Below are 22,514 nucleotides of genomic sequence, written 5' to 3' on the forward strand. Positions count from 1 at the left end.
TGGACTTTAAGATCCTCTCTAAGGCTCTTGCGTTAAGGCTAGAGACTGTGTTACCTTCTATTATTAAAGAGGATCAGACGGGCTTCATAAAGGGTCGCAGATCCTCCAATAACGTTAGGAGGCTGCTTAACGTAATTCAAGCATGCCAACAGCAGTCAATACAGGGATTGGTGATTTCTTTAGATGCAGAGAAGGCATTTGACCGAGTTGAGTGGCCGTACCTTTTCTATACTCTAGACTGGTTTGGTCTGGGCGAAGTTTTCATAAGATGGGTAAAGGTTCTCTACAGTGTACCTCTCGCTCTGGTCATTACCAACGGGGTACGATCAAGCAATTTTAATATTTCTAGGGGCAGCCGGCAGGGCTGTTCCCATCCACCATTACTTTTAACGTTGGTGATTGAACCGTCGGCAGAGGCCATTCGTGGGGATCTCAATATATCAGCTCCAGAAGTGGGGTCAAAATTACAAGATCTCGCTGTATGCAGATGATCTAATTTTCTTGACAAATCCAGCAGTTTCAGTGCCTTGCCTGATACAATGCATTCAAGGGTTTGGTGCTTTTTCAGGGTATAAGATTAATTTTGCTAAATCAGAGGTTATGCCTATGGGTGGTCTTACAAAAGAGTTGGCTCTTGAGAGTGACTATAGATTCCCATTTAGGTAGTCACAGGGGGGTTTTGTGTATTTGGGCATATTCATTACTCCAGTTCTGGATTGGCTGTTCAAAGCCAATTTTACTCAATTATTTGAAAAAATTAAACAAGGTCTCCAAAGATGGGAGGCACTTCCAGTCTCCTGGTTGGGTCGGATAGCGCTTATTAAGATGAATATTCTCCCTCGCTTGCTATACCCTATATAGATGCTCCCCCTGATTTTCAATAAACAAACACTCAGGAGACTGAACAGTTGGTTCAGCTCCTTTATCTGGCACCATAAACGGCCCTTCATTAAATTAGCCAAACTGCAGTTGCCTCACAGATTGGGGGGAGTAGACCTTCCGGACATTAAAAATGACCAATTAAACTCACTTTTGACCTACATAAATGAATGGGTTTGTGGGGGCCCTCTTTCAATATGGCTAGATATCGAAGTCTCCCAGGCAAGGTGCCCTCTTACCAGTTTGCTGTTTTTAGACAAGGTGAGGACAGTTAGGGAATATTACCATAACCCAATAGTCATCAATACTGTTAAAGCATGGAGGGCAGTTCGGCAGAGAGAAGGTAATATTGGCAAAACATCTTTGTTTACACATCTTTAGTGGGTATGCCGAGTTTTCAACCGGTAATGGTAGATTCAGGATTTCAATGTTGGGCAGCTTGCATGGGTGATTTATTTGAGGGAGATGTAATGTCCTTCGATCAGTTAGTACGGAAGTACGAGTTACCTAATAGAGACCTCTTTCGTTTTTTTCAAGTTAGGGATTTTATTCAAAAAAGGACCACACTTTTGACTGACCCCTACAAATCTGACACAGAAAGAGGGGCACTAAGGGCTAAGAGTACACTGTCTGTCAGTACTCTATATCACCAATTGGGGGTGCCACCTCAGATGAGTCTGATCGACTCTGCAAGATGTGGGAAAGAGAGCTGGGTGTTGAAGTTTCTTTAGAGGCATGGGCGGATATTTGGGAGAATGTAAGGAAGATATCAATTTGCAATAGGATCCATGCTTTACAGTTGAAGATTCTCCACAGTGTCCACTTAGCCCCAGACCATTTGTCAAAATTTAAACCTGGGGTATCTTCAGCATGGTTTATACGGGTACTCTTACCCATTGTCTTTGGTCTTGTGACAGGCTTCAAACATATTGGATCGCTGTGGTGGGTGCAACGGAGAGGACTTTAGGTGTAGGGGTGGAGAAGGACCCTATTTCGCTCCTTTTGGGCCTACCCATTGTATTTCCTGCAGACTCGCATAAGGCAAAACCTTTCAATATTCTTACATTCTGTGCAAGGAAGAATACCTTGCTAGGTTGGATATCAGAAAACCCCCCAATGCCTGTCTGGTTGGCGGAAGATTGTTATGGAGCATATTCCCCTGGATTTTCACACAAATATGGTACACCACAAAACTGAGAATTTTTACAAGACATGGCAACCCTTTTTGAAATACCGGGACAGATTTATCTGCCACACTAACAAGGGCTTTTATATAACCGTAGCGATTGTGTTTCATGAGTCCAATATCCAGGGAGGAGGAACTGTGAATGTATGTGTGTTTTGTTTGGCTGGGCTGAGTTATTACTATTTATTTGTTTGTTGTTAGGTATTTATTTAGTTAGTTAAATAGCTAGTTTAGGTTTTTTTAAAATTTTATACTTCTCTGTATAAGTTTATACATTCGTATAGGAGGGTGGGTTGGGGAATCTTTTTTATTATTTGGGTTTAGCTTTGTACTATTTTTGTAATGTTTTGAATTTCAATGTTTTGTATTTGTTGTAATATTTAAAAATCCATTTTTTCTTAATAAAAATATATTATATTAAAAAAAAATTAAAGGTGATGATAACTCTCTTCCCTAACCTTTAAATGAATCTAAATCTATTTGTGGTCACCCTGAGACAGTCACAAAGCAGGAGATCTGATTTGGGGAGAGGAGGAGGATGGAGGATAGTCACTAAGCTGGACACGAAGGCAAAAGAAAACCACTGACCTAATAGATTTTACAATGCAGCCTCTACAGAACCTGTGACCACAGGGTGTCTGCACCGCCTCCCTTAACGCCATCAGACAAATGGGACACTCGTATTTGTTCTCCAGCGGTGGGTCAAATTCCACATCATACCCCTGCATCTCCTCGTAGACAGACTGGGAGTACTGTCCATGGTTGCTGCAATCGTCCATTGTCCCACTGCTCACGGTGCAGCAGGAGCTCTGGAATGTGGAATCACGGCCACTGTCACAGTCCACCATGTTTGTGATAAATGCCAAATGTGGCACCCGCTGGTCTCAGTGTGCAGACTGAGTCATCATCCTGCGATGGAAAAACAGATTAGAGAAGATCAAGGACATATAAAAGACAGTCACTTAACAAGAGCATCGCACCAATAAATTCAGGTTCCCTGCCAACGATTGAACAGGTAATTAATCCCTAATCAGAAGGACAAAGGTCATCCTGATAACAAGACAAAGGAAACTTAGTTAAGAGCATGCTTAGCTGTTAAGATGAACAGCACTTGGTTCTGAAGAGCAGTCATGGTGGACTTTCTCGATACATAGATGCTGCCAGACTTGTTGAATTTCTGTGTTTGTTTCAGATTTCCAGTATCTGCAGTATTTTGCTTTTAGTCATAGAGATGTACAGCATGGAAACAGACCCTACAGTCCAACCCCTCCATGCCGACCAGATATCCCAACCCAATCTAGTCCCACCTGCCAGCACCCGGCCCATATCCCTCCAAACCCTTCCTATTCATATACCCATCCAAATGCCTCTTAAACACTGCAATTGTACCAGCCTCCACCACTTCCTCTGGCAGCTCATTCCATTCATGTACCACCCTCTGCGTGAAAAAGTTGCCCCGTAGGTCTCTTCTATATCTTTTCCCCTCTCATCCTAAACCTATGCCCTCTAGTTCTGGACTCCCTCACCCCAGGGAAAAGACTTTGCCTATTTACCCTATCCATGCCCCTCATAATTTTGTAAACCTCTATAAGGTCACCCCTCAGCCTCCGATGCTCCAGGGAAAACAGCCCCAGCCTGTTCAGTCTCTCCCTACAGCTCAAATTCTCCAACCCTGGTAACATCCTTGTAAATCTTTTCTGAACCTTTCAAGTTTCACAACATATTTCCGATTGGAAGGAGATCAGAATTGCACACAATATTCCAACAGTGGCCTAACCAATGTCCTGTACAGCCGCAACATGATCTCCCAACGCCTGTACTCAATACTCTGACCAATAAAGGAAAGCATACCAATACCAACCGCCTTTTTCACTATCCTATCTACCTGTGACTCCACTTTCAAGGAGCTATGAACCTGCACTCCAAGGTCTCTTTGTTCAACAACACTCCCTCGGACCTTACCATTAAGTGTATAAGTCCTGCTAAGATTTGCTTTCCCAAAATGCAGCACCTCACATTTATCTGAATTAAACTCCATCTGCCACTTCTCAGTCCATTGGCCCATCTGGTCCAGATCCTGTTGTAATCTGAGATAACCCTCTTCGCTGTCCACTACACCTCCAATTTTAGTGTCATCTGCAAGCTTTCTAGCTTGTATCTCTTATGCTTGCATCCAAGTCATTTATGTAAATGACAAAAAGTAGAGGACCCAGCACCGATCCTTGTGGCACTCCACTGGTCACAGGCCTCCAGTCTGAAAAACAACCCTCCACCACCACCCTCTGTCTTCTACCTTTGAGCCAGTTCTGTATCCAAATGGCTACTTCTCCCTATATTCCGTGAGATCTAACCTTGTCGAATGCTTTACTGAAGTCCATATAGATCACATCTACTGCTCTGCCCTCATCAATCCTCTTTGTTACTTTTTCAAAAAACTCAATCAAGTTTGTGAGACATGATTTCCCACACACAAAGCCATGCTGACTATCCCGAATCAGTCCTCACCTTTCCAAACACATGTACATCCTGTCCCTCAGGATTCCCTCCAACAACTTGCCCACAGCCGAGGTCAGGCTCACCGGTCTATAGTTCCCTGGCTTGTCTTTACCACCCTTCTTAAACAGTGGCACCACGTTTGCCAACCTCCAATCTTCTGGCACCTCACCTGTGACTATCGATGATACAAATATCTCAGCAAGAGGCCCGGGAATCACTTTTCTAGCTTCCCACAGAGTTCTCAAGTACACCTGATCAGGTCCTGGGGATTTATCCACCTTTACCCGTTTCAAGACATCCAGCACTTCCTCCTCTGTAATCTGGACATTTTGCAAGATGTCACCATCTATCTCCCTACAGTCTATATCTTCCATGTCCTTTTCCACAGTAAATACTGATGCAAAATACTCATTTAGTATCTCCCCCATTTTCTGCAGCTCCACACAAAGGCTGCCTTGCTGATCTTTGAGGGGCCCTATTCTCTCCCTAGTTACCCTTTTGTCCTTCATGCATTTGTAAAAACCCTTTGGATTCTCCCTAATTTTATTTGCTAAAGCTCATGTGGTTAAATTGATTTGTCTGTTGAATAATGATGCTCAGATCCTCCTGACAGAGAATTAAACACCACTGGCATATCTTGTGGTTAACTAGGACTTAACTAGAGGCTGGGGGCATTGACTGCTCATAATCTGTATCTTTTGCCTTTGGAGAAAGGCAAGGTTATGTAGATTTAAAAAAAACTAGCAAGTGACAGTTCTATTTTTATATTTTGTTAATTCGCACAACAGATCTATAGTTGTGAAAGATCTTGCGTATCTGTTAATTCCCTGTCCAACTTTGGCCAACTTCATACTATCATGATTTTTGTTTTAATGCCAATATTTAATGTATGCAAATAATTGGAATGGAAATCCAACATGTAAAGAATCAATCTGTAACAATGCTCTGGCTTCTAGGTGGCACAATGAAGTTTCTGATGTCTACCTCCAAATACCATTATTGTCATGGAGTATTTGAGCCCAATGCAGGGGGTAGGTTGCTGCTATTAATAATTGCCTCAGTGATCCATCTGTGAATATGCAGTTGCACCAACTATGATGCCACGCCATTAGTGAATTGCAGCACTTGATGTATATTCCACATGATCTCATTGGTTACATTGTAAACCTCTTCAAATGCTTCAGATTGGAAAGGAATAACTCTCTGATTGTTTTATCTCTAAAGACTCAATAAGGAGCGAATTGGAGTAAGACCAGCCAATCGAGCTGGAAATCTTTAGGCTCTGTTGTATTATACCAAACAATACTGAAAGCTTCTTCTGTCCAAAGTTTCACAGAGTCATAGAGGTGTACAGCTCGGAAACAAACCCTTCAGTCCAACTCGTCCATGCCGACCAGATATCTTAACCTAACCTACTCCCATTTGCCAGCACTTGGCCCATATCCCTCCAAACCCTTCCCATTCATATATCAATCCACATGCCTTTTAGATGTTGTAATTGTACCAGCCTCCACCACATCCTCTGGCAGCTCATTCCATACATGCACCACCCTCTGTGTGAAAAAGTTGCCCTTTAGGTCCCTTTTAAATTTTTCCCTTCTCACCCTAAACCTATGCCCTCTAGTTCTGTACTTCCCCACCCCAGGGAAAAGACCTTATCTATTTATCCTATCCATGCCCCTCATGATTTAATAAACTTCTATAAGGTCACCCCTCAGCCTCCGATGCTCCAGGGAAAACAGCCCCAGCCTGTTCAGCCTCTCCCTATAGCTCAAATCCTCCAACCCTGGCAACATCCTTGTAAATCTTTTCTGAACCCTTTCAAGTTTCACATCTTTCTGATAGGAAGGAGACCAGAATTGCACGCAGTATTCCAACAGTGGCCAAACCAATGTCCTGTACAGCCACAACATGACCTTCCAACTCCTGTACTCAATACTCTGACCCATAAAGGAAAGCATTCCAATAGCCTTCTTCACTATCCTATCTACCTGCGACTCCACTTTCAAGGAGCTATGAACCTGCACTCCAAGGTATCATTGTTCAGCAACATCCCCCAGAACCTTACCGTAAAGTGTATAAGTCCTGTTCTGATTTGCTTTTCTAAAATACAGCACCTCATATCTCCATCTGAATTAAACTCCATCTGCCACTCCTCAGCCCATTGGACCATCTGATCAAGATCCTGTTGTAATCTAAGGTAACCTTCTTCACTGTCCACTACACCTCCAATTTTGGTGTCATCTGCAAACTTACTAACTATACCTCCTATGTTCACATCGAAATCATTTATATAAATCATGAAAAGCAGTGGACCTACCACCGATTCTTGTGGCACTCCGCTGGTCAAAGGCTTCCATTCCGGAAAGTAACCTTCTACCACCACCCTTTGTCTTCCACTTTCAAGCCAGTTCTGTATCCAAATGGCTAGTTCTCCTTGATTTTCATGAGATCTAACCTTGCTAACCAGTCTCCCGTGGGCAACCTTGTCGAAAGCCTTACTGAAGTCCATATAGATCACATTTACCATATAGATCTGCCCTCATCAATCCTCTTTGTTACTTCTTCAAAAAACTCAATCAAGTTAGTGAGACATGATTTCCCATGCACAAACCCATGCTGACTATCCCTAATAAATCCTTGCCTTTCCAAATACAAGTAATTCCTGTCCCTCGGGATTCCCTCCAACAACCTGCCCACTACTGAAGTCAGGCTCAATGGTCTATAATTCTCTGGCTTTTCCTTATCATCTTTCTTAAATAGTAGCAACAAGTTGGCCAACCACCAGTCTTCCAGCACCTCACCTGTGACTATTGATGATCCAAATATCTCAGCAAGAAGCCCAACAATCACTTCTCTAGCTTCCCACAGAGTTCTCAGGTACACCTGATCAGGTCCTGGGGGATTATCCACTTTTATGAGTTAAGACATCCAGCACCTCCTCCTCTGTAATATGGACATTTTTCAAATGCCACCAACTATTTGCCTCCATTCTGTATCTTCCATGTCCTTTTTTACAGTAAATACTGATGCAAAATACTCATTTAGTATCTTCCCCCATCAACCTGCGGCTCCACACATAGGCTGCCTTGCTGATCTTTGAGGGGCCCTATTCTCTCCCTAGTTACCCTTTTGTCCCTAATGTATTTGTAAAAACCCTTTGGATTCTCCTTAATTCTGTTTGCCAAAGCTATCTCATGTCCCCTTTTTGCCCTCCTGATTTCCCTCTTAAGTATACTCCTACTTTCTTTATACCCTTCTAAGGATTCACTCGATCTATCCTGTCTGTATCTGATATATGCTTCCTTCTTTTTCTTAACCAAGCCATCAATTTCTCTCATCATCCAGTATTCCCTATACCCTACCAGCCTTCCCTTTCACCCTGACAGGAATATACTATCTCTGGACACTCATCATCTCATTTCTGAAGGCTTCCCATTTTCCAACAGTCCCTTTACCCGCAAACATCCACCCCCAGTCAACTTCTGAAAGTTCTTGCCTAATACCGTCAAAATTAACTGTCCTCCAATTTAGAATTTCAACTTTTAGATCTGGTCTATCCTTTTCCATCACTATTTTAAAACAAATAGAATTATGGTCGCTGGCCCCAAAGTGCTCCCCCACTGACACCTCAGTCACCTGCCCTGCCTTATTTCCCAAGAGTAGGTCAAGTTTTGCACCTTCTCTAGTAGGTATATCCACAAACTGAACCAGAAAATTTTCTTGTACACACTTAAATTCCTCTCCATCTAAACCCTTAACACTATGGCAGAGCCAGTCTATATCTGGAAAGTTAAAATCCCCTACCATAAGCACCCTATTATTCTTACATATAGCTGAGATCTCCTTACAAATTTGATTCTCAATTTTCCCCTGACTAGGGGGTCTATAATATAATCCCAATAAGGTATCATCCCTTTCTTATTTCTCAGTTCCACCCAAAAAACTTCCCTGGATGTATTTCCGGGAATATCCTCCCTCAGCACAGCTGTAATGCTATCCCTTATCAAAAACGCCACTCCCCCTCCTCTCTTGCCTCCCTTTCTATCCTTCCTGTAGCATTTGTATCCTGGAACATTAAGCTGCCAGTCCTGCCCATCCCTGAGCCATGTTTCTGTAATTGCTATGATATCCCAGTCCCATGTTCCTAACCATGCCCTGAGTTCATCTGCCTTCTCCGTTAGGCCCCTTGCATTGAAATAAATGCAGTTTAATTTATCAGTCCTACCTTGTTTTCTGCTTTGTTCCTGCATGCCCTGACTGTTTGACACACTCTTTTTCCTAACTGTTCCAGTCTCAGTTTGATCTCTTTCCTCACTATTTCCCTGGGTCCCACCCTCCCATCTTACTAGTTTAAATCCTCCCGAGCAGTTCTAGCAAATCTCCCTGCCAGTATATTAGTCCCCTTGCAATTCAGATACAATCAATCCTTCTTGGACAAGTCACGTTTACCCCAGAAAAGATTTCAATGATCCAGGAATGTGAACTCTTCTCCCCTGCACCAGCTCCTCAGCCACACACTCATCTGCACTATCCTCCTATTCCTGCCCTCACTAGCTCATAGCACCGGGAGTAATCCAGATATGACTACCCTTGAGGACCTCCTTTTTAATTTCCTGTCTAACTTTCTATATTTTCCCTTCAGAATCTCATCTTTTTCCCTTCCTATATTGCTAACTCCAATGTGTACAATGACCTCCTGTTGGTCCCTCGCCTCTTTGAGAACATTCTGCACCCTCTCTGAGATATCCTTGATCCTGGCACCACGCAGGCAAAACACCATTCTGATTTTTCGCTGTTGACCACAGAAACCTCTGTCTGTGCCTCTGACTAGAGAGGCCCCCATCACAATTGATTGCTTGGAACCTGACATATACCTGATTACATTAGAGCCAATACCAGAAACTTGGCTGTTTGTGCTACATTCCCCTGAGAGTTCATCACCCCCTACATTTTCCAAAACAGCATACTTGTTTGAGATGGGGACAGCTATAGGAGACTCCTGCACTACCTGACTCCCTCCCATATCGTTCCTGGAGGTAACCCATTGCCTGACTGTATCTGCGGCTTTTCTCCCTTCCTATAACTGCCATTCATCACATCCATAGCTCTTATAAATTCCTCATTGCCTCTAACTGCACTCTAACCGATCTATGCAATCTGATAGGATGTGTCTTTAGTTGTGAATCCTGCACACATAATAATCAGTAACATGAAAACTCTCCCTAAACTCCCACATCCAACAGGAAGAGCACATCACTCTACTAAAGGCCACCTCTGCTCCTTCACAATCCACAGACCCAGAAGTCTTCTCGAAAAAAATACAGTGCTCCAGGCTAATTACTACTAACCATCACTGAGTATTTATGGCTTATATTTTTAAAATTTAATCAAGAGATCTCAATAAAACATAAGAATGAACACACTACTCAGTACTGTATTCGTATATATTAATTTCCCAATGTTCATTAAAGGAATATGTGCTGATTAATCACAGAGTACTGACCTATATCGCAGTAAATTTTCAGCATTCTATAAGGATTGAGTTTAAAATGAAACCTGATATTGTACAAGCATGCACAGAGTTCCTCCTCATAGTGACATTGAACTACCTAGAACAGCTTCAAGTTATTCTCAATACTTAGAATAACAGGACAAATCAAACTTCTCTCCTCATACAAAAAGAACAAGTGATCAGCTTAAAAGTTGCATCCACTTATTAGAACACTGCATCCTTTTTTTGTAAGCCCCACTGACAATTACTCCAAGTGTATGAGAGGCACCTACTGCAACAAGTACATCTACTAGGGCAATCACAACTTCATAATCAACTGTAAACAGCCACCCAGGATGGATCACAGTTCTTCTTGTGACACAGGCAGCAGCAGCAGAGACTGGACATATCCAAGTGCATGCAGAGTGGCAGATGCAATGTTAACCAACCGGGCAATTCTGCATATTTTTGCTTTACTTCCTGCCACCTTATAAGGGAATGCCTTCACTTCACTGATTCACTTGTGACAATGTAGTGGAAACACGCCTGATGTGTTATCAGTGAAAGGAAGGGAAAGTGCTCTAGAAATTCTTCTAGAATTCTCTGAAGTGACAAAATATACAGAAATTTTCCTTCTTGCCTTTTGGCTTCTGAATCCCCTCTCTTCTACTGCTTAATTTCTTACAGTTGGTTCATTTTAGTCCCAAGTACAAATGAACTGCTAGTTTAAATCCTCCGTGGCTCACTTTCTGATCACACCTGCTCTCTGCTTTTATGAATGAGAACTGCCTCTTTGTTCAAATTAGCTTGCAAATGTCTGGATTTACATGGACACCAAGGCCATGCAGTAGCAATCTGATTTGCCAGTGGCAATAAGCAGATGGAATCGGATTGGCTGCCTGTTGCAAAAGGAAATTAAATATCAGGTACTGCGAATGGGTGACCAGTCAATACTCTATTGGACTTGAAATTCTATCCTGATGTTTCTGCACTACAGTCCACCCTGTCTCTCTGATCTGCTGCTTACATTTCCTTTGCTGAGCCACTAACTCGTCGACTTGTTTTTCAGATTCTGCTGCATTCTGACTCCTGGCCAGAAGCTCACTGTTTCATGTTTTCTGGAGGTTTTCGTAATTTCCAACTTTGCCACTATATTTTTCTCTGCGATGATAACTGATTCAGCAACACCTCTTGGATTTCATTGTTATTAATGGTCCTCTCACACAACATGTCATCCAAATCTCTCTACTCTTTAAATAGCTCCTGGGCTTCACTTGCTGACCACATCGATCTCTGCCGAACTTGGACAACGATACGTCTCTGCCTCACTCCGACTCCAAAGCTCACTATCACTTCCAACAACAATTAGGATTGACCCCCCGCCAATGCTACCCAGATCCCAAGAATCAATAAAAGACATTTCTACAGTTCTCAGTTTGGTTATGCACAACCTTCACTTCACTATGAAGCCCCAGATTTCAATGAAACCATTACTTACCTTCAAATTAGCCATTCTCCGGTACAGCTTTCCTCTCCACTCCGCAAACTCCAAGGGATACTGATTTGAAAGAATGTGGCACACAACTGGTTTCAGCATTTACTACCAAACCCTGCTCAAAGCAATGATGACGACAAGCTGTCTGCTGCAGGATCACTCTGGTATGCAAAAGATAATCCCCTTCTTCTTTCCTCTCCAGGTGGGTATGATTTTGAACCCATTTCCTGCCTACTCCAAGTGCTTAAGGCACATCGATCCTGCTTCACCACCCAAGATCATGCATGAGCATCTAAAGCAACTCTACCTTTCTGCACTACCTATACACATTTGATTTCCTTAGCATCTAAAAATCTGTATACCTCTATTGTGAACATACTCAACAACAAAGATATTTCCTTCCCTTCCCCAGTCCTTCAGGTCAAACTTCCTATACGGTTTGCCAGCACTAACCCTAAACTTTAATTTCTCTACTTGCTCTCTTGCCTGTCCTCATGTCTCCTCCCATCCCCCAAGAAATCATTTTCCATGAGACCTACATCCTACTCTTACTAAAATGCTGATGACTTCCCAATTCCCACATCAGCTGATATTATTACCTCTTTTTCCCTCCTTAGGCGCCACCCCGCCACCCCCCACCTTCAAATCTGCTTGTCATTATCCACCTCCATGTTTCAGCCTGAACTGGAATATTGCATCCAAGCACCATACTTTACATTCTCTGTATATTTGAAATCATCCAGAACTTGCCACCCCAGTGTTCTAACTCAGACTAAGTCTTCTTTATCCATTGACCCTGTTCTCGCTGACCACACTAACTCTCAGTTCAACAATATCTTAGTCTTAAAATTCCCATTCGTGCTTTCAAATTTCTCCATGGGCTTGCTCTCCCCCCTCCCCCCCACTAAACTCTTCCGGTCCCAAAAACATAGCAATATCTTCAACCCATTTTAATCACTTCAGCAATGTGGCCATCCTTCCAGTGCCCAAGATCTTAAATCTCTAGAAATCTCCCCTCAAACCACTGTCTCCTCTTCCCTCCTTTAAGCTACAAATTAAAGCCTCTCTCTTCAGCCAAGAGTTTGGTCACCCATACCAAATCTCCAGTCTCAGTGTCAAGTTTTGTATATCAATTCAGTGAAGTTCCTTCGATTACACATGCTCTGGGATAGTGTTTCTTGAACCAAAAGTTTTCATTTTTGCTCTCATCTCCACTCTACCCTTGATCTTTCTCTTGTCATGCTCATCAGCAACTCCACCAACAACTTGTACCAAGCTCAAGTATTGCGGAGAATATACACTTTTGGTAAAGCCTTTTGGCTTGCACTCATCAGGACAACTTATAAGTACCACCAGAGTAAAAGGAAAAACAACATTTATACTTTTATAAATCACACAACACCAGGTTACAGTCCAGCAGGTTTATTTGGAAGTACAAGCTTTCAAAGCACTGTTCCTTTGTCAGGTAGCTCGTGGGGCAGAATCACAGGAAACAAGAGTTTATAGTAAAAGATCAAAGTGTCATACAACTGATGCAAGGTATTGTCAACAAACCACACAACACTATACACTCTCTCACACACAAGCACACATACATATACACACAGGCCCCCTCTCTCAGACACACACATATACCCACACTCTCGCGCACATCCTCACATGCAAATCCTCCACATTTCGCGCACACATGCTCTCTCCCTCACATGTGTACACACACACCTGTAAGTCCATGGGGTGAATTTGCAGTTGCAGATACATTCTATTTTGTTCAAAAAGCGCACAATTTGGAGGTAGTCAGTCCATGCGACATTTTACCAATTTGGAAACAGAATTAGTCTGATACAAGATTGGGATACAGACAGACCCTAACATCACACCTTTAACGCATTGTTTGAGCTGAGATGTAACTTTTTCTTATAAAAACTTACATTACCTTGGGAATGTGACTTGAAAGAAGTTCTGGGATTTACATATTAATCAATCCAAACCTGCATTCCCATTCTAAGTTATTAAAGACTTAACTATCTAGGTTTGTTCAACAGATAGCATCAGCTGTATGACACTGATCTTTAACTATAAATTCTGTGTCCCATGTTCCTGCACAACGAGCTATCTGATGAAGGAGCAGCGCTCCGAAAGCTTGGACTTCCAAACAAACCCGTCAGACTGTAACCTGGTGTTGTGTGATTTTTAATTTTGTCCAACACCGGCATCTCCAAATCAACATTTATATTGTACAAGAGGAGAGTGCTGATTGGTTGGCAAGTGGTCTCTGACTGGTAGAGGCTTTAACATGGAGAATGTATCAGTTAGTGATAACTGATAGTTAACTGCCAAGCTTTGTTTAGATTTTAAATCAAGGGCATGTTGATTCTGATTGGTCAAAGCACTGCCCTGAGAAAGTAACCATATTTTGATTGTCACCTATTTAGGATTGACATTTGGCTTGCAGTGAGCCACATTCACATGTACTTCAAACGACACATAATAATACACACAGCCCTTTGCAGACAGAAAGATCACGAACATACACTGCACCTGCTTTAACCAACAAATAATTCTGCTCTATTAAAAAAACGTTCCCATTAAACCTCTTATGGGTTCCAATCCATGTTTTATGCTCGAGCTCAATAGCAAATTTCCACAAATCAAAAAGGATGCAACACTGGTCAGCCAGATCCACAATGAATGTCTCGCAGTCGAGAGCAAGAACCCTGGTTAAACTCGTCTGCTTCTCAATACCAGTGCCTGCAGTTGTCTAACTTCAATCCAGTTAACACTGCATGATGTTACACAATCATAAAGTTTTCAATATAACTCTTCAAATAATAATTCCATGCAGAAACCATGCTTACTTTGGACCTAGTCGGCACTGTCTTTGCAAACTTTTCCTTTTGTGCTCTGAGCGGTTTTGAGAAGTAGCTGAACTTTAGGATGTGGTTTGATGGAACACCACCTCTTTTCCGTTTTTCTATAGTTCAATTCACCTCGAAAGCGTCACTTCCGCCCATAGTACTACACTTGTCTTCATTATAATGCAGATGCATTTACTACGCTGTCAATGTGTAGTTTCACTTAAAATGCAGCTCAGTGAATATGATACATGAAATATAAGGTAATGTGTTACAAGTAGACGAGTATGTATTATACTTAAAACTAATTGGATCTACATAGCCATTTCCTGCACTTCAGCAGTGGCTACACTTAAAGTACTTCAGTGGCCAGATGTGAGCTTCAGGACATCCTGGGGACATGGGAGACCCTACATAAATGCAATTCTTTATTTTTGCTGACAAGTAGTTAATATGGGATCTTTTACCTTGTACTTATCCATTATCATGTTAATTTTGAAAAGCAGGTAAAAGAAACTTACACATATGCAGAATTTCCCCTGTTTCCATTATACATTCCACTTATGTGCTAAAGCTTAGGGGTATAGAGATATTGGTCATACTCTTCAGCTGCCTGAGAGCAATCCAATGTGTCCTGCAGTAATCAAGAGTTGATTTTATAATTTTTCTAAGTGCAAGAATAGAAACAATTAGGATCTGGACATAGACATTCAATCTGTCGCAAATGCTCCTGCAAAATATTTATTCATTGCCATAGAATTGATAAAGGAGGGAGGCTATATTAGACTGGCATACAAACAATAAACCAGATGCAAGAGTATATCTGATGAACCAAATAGCCTCCTTCTTCACTGCAACATTTTACAACTCTATAATTTAGCGAACAGTACCAAATGTAATCTAATGATAATCAAACGCAATCAAATTCAAAATTCACGTTTAAAAAGGAAGTAAACCAAAGGATTTATTTAGATTCTAGATTTAGTTAAGGGCAGTCTGAACAGGATGAGTTAGTCAGAAATTCACAGTAAACTGATCAAATCTGTTAACAAGTAAAACAACAAAAGATTATGATATGATTGTAACACTATTGGCAAATGGAGTTTAATTTGGATAAATGTGAAGCATTGCATTTTCATAATACAGACAAATCAAACAAGGACAAACTTAGACAATTAATGGTAGGGCCCTGGGTTTGTGTTGTCGAACAGAGACACCTAAGGATTCAGGTATGTAATTCTCAGCAGAAGAAGACAGGAGATTAAGGTAAATAGACAGGTCCTCTAATTGGTAGGATGTGACAAATGGTATCACAGAAGGATCTGTAGGGAAACGTCAACTATTCTTTCATTAATGAGTCCAATGGGATTAAAAAGCCACATATTCAGATTTGTTGATAACATAAGGCAAAGAGGCATCGTAAGCAGTGTAGATGAAAACATAAAACTTCAAAGGGATATTAATGGATTTAGTCATTTTTCTTTTAAGATGTGGAGGAGCCGGTTTTGGACTAGGGTGGACAAAGTTAAAAATCACACAACACCAAGTTATAGCTCAACAGGTTTATTTGGAAGCACTAGCTTTCGGATTGCTGCTCCTTCATCAGGCAGCTGTAGAACGGGATCATAAGACACAAAATTTACAGCAAAAGATTACAGTGTCATGCAACTCAAATGATTTCTTGAACAAAACTAGACTGCTGTTAAGAATAGGTTTGTTCAATATATCATTTCAGTTGCATGACACTAATCCTTTGCTATAAATTCTGTGTCTTATGATCCCGTTCTACAGAAACCTGATGAAGGAGCAGCACTCCAAAAGCTTCCAAATAAACCTGTTGGACTCTAACCTGCTGTTGTGTGATTTTTCTTCTTTTATTCATGAGATATGTACATTACTGGATAGGCTAGTGTCTGTTGCCCATCCAGTGGGCAGCTAAGAGTCAACCAAACTGCTATATATGTCTAGAGTAATGTGTAAGCCAGACCAGATAAGGATTGCAGATTTTTTTCCCCAAAAGGATATGAGTGACCCAGCCACCTTTGTTTAATAACAAGTGACAGTGATTGCCATTCGGTAGCTTTTTTCCAAATTCCAGACTAATTCAAATTTCACCACGTGCCAATACATTACCAAAACACCAACATGAAGCTCTGGACTACTTGTCAAATTATATTACCACAATGCCACCAGCTCCTCACAGTGAATGAGTTCAGTTGTGGCAAATGGATTTCAATGTAGGCAAGTTAGAGGTCAACTCTTTGAACTGAAAAAGTGGAGACTGATGTATTTTCTTAAGCATGTAAAATGATGTGCAGTTGAGATACAAACAAACTTAAGGCACTCATGTATAGAGATTAAAATATAGTGAACAAAGATGAGCAAAAAGTCTTATGCAATGCTGATCTTTAAATCTAGAACACTAAAGGGGTAGAAGTAATACTGTAGTTACTCAAAGTCCTGGGTATTGTTGTCAATTTTGGCAATCACACCTTAGAAAAGATAGATTGGCAATGAATGAAGTACAATGTAGGTCTGCTCAAATGATAAACAGACTACAATGGTTAAATGAGGACAGATTACAAAGAAAGGCTAGTATTCCCTGAAATACAGATAGTTAAGGGTGATTTGATTAAAGCTTTTGAGATATTAAGGGGGAACTCAATAGAGTAAACAGAAAATATTTCTGCTGGTTGAAGACCTAGTCTGAAAGCTAGGGATACGCCTATCAGGAACAAGATTAGATAACCCTTCTAAATGCAAAACATAGAAACACAAAATATAGAAATTAGGAAGAAAAGCAGGCCAACTGGCTCTTCAAGCTTACTTCACCATCTGAGAAGTCAGGGCTGATCTGGTGTGGTCTGAACTCCATATTTCTGCCTTCCCCCTCAGAACCCTTAACCTCTTTGTGCTTCAAAACTATTAACAACTCGGCCTTGAAAAAACTCAATGACCTAATTTCCATAGGTTTCTTGGGAAAAGAATTCCATCAATTGATAACCACCTGGGGGAAAGGAATTTCACCTGATATTAAAAGGGACACCTTTTATTCTTAAACAGTGGCCCCAGTTCTAGTCTTCATTCTTCCAATAGCATCAGTTAATGCTGGATCGAGTTGTGATGTTAAATCAGAGACTAATAGATTTCTGTTCACCTGAGGTATTAACTGATATGGGGCAAAGGCAAGAATGTGGAAGTACGTCACGGATCAGCTATGATCTCAGTGAATAGTTAAATTGGCCTAGGAAGCTAAATCATAGAGTCATAGAGATATACAATACAGAAACGGACCCATTAGTCCAACTCATCCATGCTGACCAGATGTCTTATATAATCCTAATCCCATTTGGCCCAGATCCCTTTAAATGTTTCAATTTTTCTTTCAAAGATGACATGAAGTACTTTGCAAAATAAAATGCACTATAAATATTGTTAAGCTTGTCTACTTCACAGGCAAAACGTATGTGGAACAATCAAAGCAAGTCCCACTTCAACATCTTTCAACTCTCCTCTCAAAATGGGAGCAAAGATAAGGGACTCTTTTCCTTTCTTGCGCTGATTTGATTGCTTTTGGCACTGACCCCGCCTAGTACTGCTTACAGCAAAGAACGACTACCTACAAAGTTGCTTCCAGCTCAGGATCTTAGACAACAACCACAAGTTCTTGTTTTAAAAAGTTGACGCCCAGCTATTCTTACGTTCCAGCCATGGATAAGGGGAACTATTGGTGCTCATTTCACATCAATATGCTGGTAGTATTACCCATGTCCTCCACTCTTGGGCTTGCGGAGATCATAAAGAACGGTTCTGGCTGTTCTCAAAAAGAAGAGGAGCCAGTGTGATTAAGAGGCTGGAGTTGAGACAACCAAAGCAGGTTTTCAGCTACAGAATTCAACAAACTGGACTGTCTTGAACCTGTACACAAATGTATTTTGTTTTAAAATACTTAGAAATAATTTTAAAAAGTTAAAAAAAAATCACAACACTAGGTTGTAATCTAACAGATTTATTTGCAAGCACTAGCTTTCGGAGTGCTGCTCCTTCATCACGTGGTTGTGGAGTATAAGATCGTAAGACACAGAATTTATAGCAAAAGATTACAGTGTGATCCAACTGAAATCTTATATTGAAAAAGACACTCGCAGGTTTGTGGGGTGAATTTGTACTTGCAGAATTACATTTTGTTTTGCTCAAAAAATGCATGAATCATGCAAGATTCTGTAAATCCTTTTTTTTAAGAAACAGAATCAGTCTGAACACTGGGGCACCTCACACCTTCAATGCACTGTCTGGGCTGACGTGGCATCTATTGTTGAAGTTCACTTGAGAACTTTCATATAAAAGATACTAAGGTAGGTAACCTGGTGTTGTGTGATTTTTAATAAGGTAGGCAGAGTTGTGGATAGTGCCGAAGGATATTGTGGGTTACAGTGGGACATAGATAAGATGCAGAGCCGGGCTGAGAAGTGGCAAATGGAGTTTAGTGTGGAAAAGTGTGAGGCAGTTCACTTCAGTAGAAGTAACAGGAATGCAGAGTGTTGGGCTAGTTGTAAAATTCTTGGCAGCATAGATGAACAGAGAGATCTCAGTGCCCGGGTGCATAAATCCCTGAAAGTTGCCACCCAGGTCGATAGGGTTGTTAAGAAGGCATATAGTGTGTTGGAGTTTACTGGGAGGGCAATTGAGTTTCGGAGTCACAAGGTCATGATTCAGCCGTACAAGACACTGGTGCGGCCGCATCTGGAGTATTGTGTACAGTTCTGGTCACCGCATTATAGGAAGGATGTGGAAGCTTTGGAAAGGGTTCAGAGGAGATTTACTAGGATGTTGCCTGGTATGGAAGGAAGGTCTTACGAGGAAAGGCTGAGGAAGCTGAGGCTGTTTTCATTGGAGAGAAGAAAGTTGAGAGGTGACTTAATTGAGACATGTAAGATAATCAGAGGGTTAGATAGGGTGGACAGGGAGAGCCTTTTTCCTCAGATGGTGAAGGCTAACACGAGGGGACATAGCTTTAAGTTGAGGGCTGATAGGTTTAAGACAGCTATAGGGGTAATTTCTTTACTCAGAGTAGCAGGGGCATGGAACTGCCTGTCTCCAACAGTAGCAGACTTGCCAATGTTAAGGGCATTTAAATGGACATTGGACATACATATGGATAATAATGGAATGGTGTGGTTTAGATGGGCATCAGATTAATTTCACAGGTCGGCACAATGTTACTGTGTTGTAACGGTCTATGTTCTAAGTGAAATCAACATGGTCATTCTAAAAGATGAGAGACTTACCAAACAATCCAGGTCTTTTTCAATATATAATTTCAGTTGCATCACACTGTAAATTTCTGCTATAAATTCTGTGTCTTATGATCTTATGCTCCACAATCATCTGATGAAGAAGCAGCACTTTGAAAGCTACCACTTCCAAATAAACGTGTTGGACTAGAACCTGGTGATGTGATTTTTAATTTTGATATTGAGAAACTATTGATAACAGGTTATCATCACACGCTTCAGCCACTACAGCTCCACGTTATTGGTGGGAAGATACAATTAAAGGATGATGACTTTGCATACACAATTTACATTATAACTGTAGAATCCATAATGGAACTATAAAAATGTGTAAATGTACAACTTTAAGGCAAGGACTGAATTATTTCTGCACACCACCTAAATATCATCAATCCTCCAATCACACTGGAAAATTCAACTGTTGAATCCCCAAGTTCAATACTTTAGAAGCTCGGCATACCTTATACAAAGCATAGATACTTTTACATGGTCCTTTTTAAAAACTGACGTTTCGTGCAGTCTCCTGTCAAGTTAAAAAGTACACACTTAGGTCACATGTTTGTCATTCTTTAGATGTTCCATTATTAACATGTCAATCTCCATTGCACAAACTTTTCCTGCCAGATGGCAATTCAGATGCCTCAGCTTGTCAAAGATATGTCAAAAGTATGGTGCTACAAAATCTCCCCAGAACACAGTGAGCAATCACACAATGCATGCATGGGTCACTCGCTTGTCCTGCTCTGCCAGGGTTGCTCATTTAGTCTCTCCTTGGGTCTCAGTCTCCTTTTCCTTTGCAGTCAGGTTTTATGCTTTGAAGAACTTTAAAGGAATTGAATTGTCCGAAGACTGGCAGTTGTCATAGCAAAGAACAAGATTGAGAAGGACAATCTACTCAACATTTCTGACTGATATATGGTTGCAAACACTGCAGGCTTATCTTTTTCACACACTTGCTGGGCTTACACCATCATTGAGGATGGGAGTGTTCTTGAAGCCTCCTCTAGGTTGTTTAGTTTATAACTGATAGACAGGTAGGAGGCTGGAAGAACACAGCAAGCCACACAGAGGTGGAGAAGTCGACATTTCAGGTGTAACCCTTCTTCAGGGCTGGATCTAGGAGGGCGACAGAGCTTTGGTCTGACCCATGAAAGATTATATTTGATATTTATTGTGGGATTGTTTAGCCTGGATTGTAATAGGTTGACTTCGTGGTTCAGCATGCATGTAGTCCTGTGGCATACTGCAGCAGGTTCACATTTTGTTACCACATGTCTCTCTCTGGCTTGCTCTTCTACACTTGTGCCATCAAATTTCAGCACTGTACACAGATACTAAGAGTGAAAATGTAACTAATATTGATAAAGTAACATATATACAAATGTCACGTTCAGGTTTCACCAATTAGTGGACAAGGATGTGGATTATAACCTCCAAAGCACAAAGAAAATTTCCAGAATATCAACTTCAGAAAGAGCTCTCATTCTGAGGGATTAACTCATCCCATGATTCCCCCCTAGGCATATGAAAAGGCACAATCTTCATTAAACACTAACTTGACTAATTTGATGGAACAGTATTTAACTTCACCTGTCATCCTGATTCCCAGAATGCCAGTCTGTATGTTGCATAGCTTAGCATTTATATTGTTATGGACTAATACATGCATTAACATCCTGAAAGCAATGTGGTGGAAAATCTGCTGGATATATGCCAAAATTCTTTCTTTCTCTGATATGCACTTGCTTCTCACTGACAATTTTACAAAATCAATCCGTTGCCATCTCATTGTGAAGTGGCTCTAAATAAAAGAGCAGCGTGTTGAAACTGTACAGGTGAACCAAACTGGGAACAGCCTCAGCAGACTTACTACAAAATTATTACCGACCCAGACCAGCAATAATACACAGTGCATTCAATGTCTGACTCTCTTGATTGTTTGAAGGAGTACATTCTCTGACTTACCACAAGCAGCACAACTGCACAGCTGCTATTATAGTCCAGGCATTAAAAGAGCACATCTGGCCCAGGGCTTCACAAGTCTCAGTCCAGTCATTATATTTTGCCGCACAACAATTCCTGTTTGGGTGTGTCTGATCTGAAGACTGAAAAACAGACAGGAATTTATTGGTTGAGCCAGAGAAGACAGCCATGTAGCTCGTTATGCCTGTCTCAACTACAGCCATAGAGATGTACAGCACGGAAACAGACCCTTCGGTCCAACCAGTCCATGCCGACCAGATATCCCAACCCAATCTAGGCCCACCTGCCAGCACCCGGCCCATTTCCCTCCAAACCCTTCCTATTCATATACCCATCCAGATTCTTCTTAAATGTTGCAATTGTACCAGCCTCCACCACTTCCTCTGGCAGCTCATTCTACACACGTACCACCCTCTGCATGAAAACATTGCTCCTCAAGTCTCTTTTATAACTTTCCCCTCTCATCCTAAACCTATGCCCTCTAGTTCTGGACTCCCTGACCCCAGGGAAAAGACTTTGTCTATTTATTCTATCCATGCCCCTCATAATTTTATAAACCTCTATAAGGTCACCCCTCAGCCTCTGACGCTCAGGGAAAACAGCCTCAGCCTGTTCAGCCTCTCCCTAAAGCTTAAATTCTTCAATCCTGGCAATATCCTTGTAAATCTTTTCTGAACCTTTCAAGTTTCACATCTTTCCGATAGGAAGGAGACCAGAATTGCACGCAGTATTCCAACATTGGCCTAACCAATGTCCTGTACAGCCTCAACATGACCTTCCAACTCCTGTACTCAGTACTCTGACCAATAAAGGAAAGCATACCAAACACCATCTT

General features: G+C 41.4%; 1 protein-coding gene across 4 annotated transcripts in view; it reads right to left on the bottom strand.

The window, feature by feature from the left end:
• Nucleotides 1-22,514, bottom strand: part of traf6 (TNF receptor-associated factor 6) — a 49,734-nt gene that overhangs the window by 24,331 nt on the left and 2,889 nt on the right. For 2 of the 4 annotated variants that reach the window (XM_072591794.1, XM_072591793.1), the window contains exons 2-3: nucleotides 21,662-21,801; nucleotides 2,654-2,974 (exon numbers count right to left, since the gene is read on the bottom strand). In XM_072591794.1, the coding sequence (XP_072447895.1) occupies nucleotides 2,654-2,913 (260 nt within the window). In that variant the 5' untranslated portion in view covers nucleotides 2,914-2,974; nucleotides 21,662-21,801. Of the gene's footprint in view, nucleotides 1-2,653; nucleotides 2,975-11,553; nucleotides 11,614-14,405; nucleotides 14,477-21,661; nucleotides 21,802-22,514 lie in introns of those variants that run through there. The other 2 variants (XM_072591795.1, XM_072591797.1) reach the window with 2 other exon arrangements.

The sequence above is a fragment of the Chiloscyllium punctatum genome, chromosome 22 (genome assembly GCF_047496795.1).
Source record: "Chiloscyllium punctatum isolate Juve2018m chromosome 22, sChiPun1.3, whole genome shotgun sequence".
Lineage (NCBI taxonomy): Eukaryota > Metazoa > Chordata > Chondrichthyes > Orectolobiformes > Hemiscylliidae > Chiloscyllium > Chiloscyllium punctatum.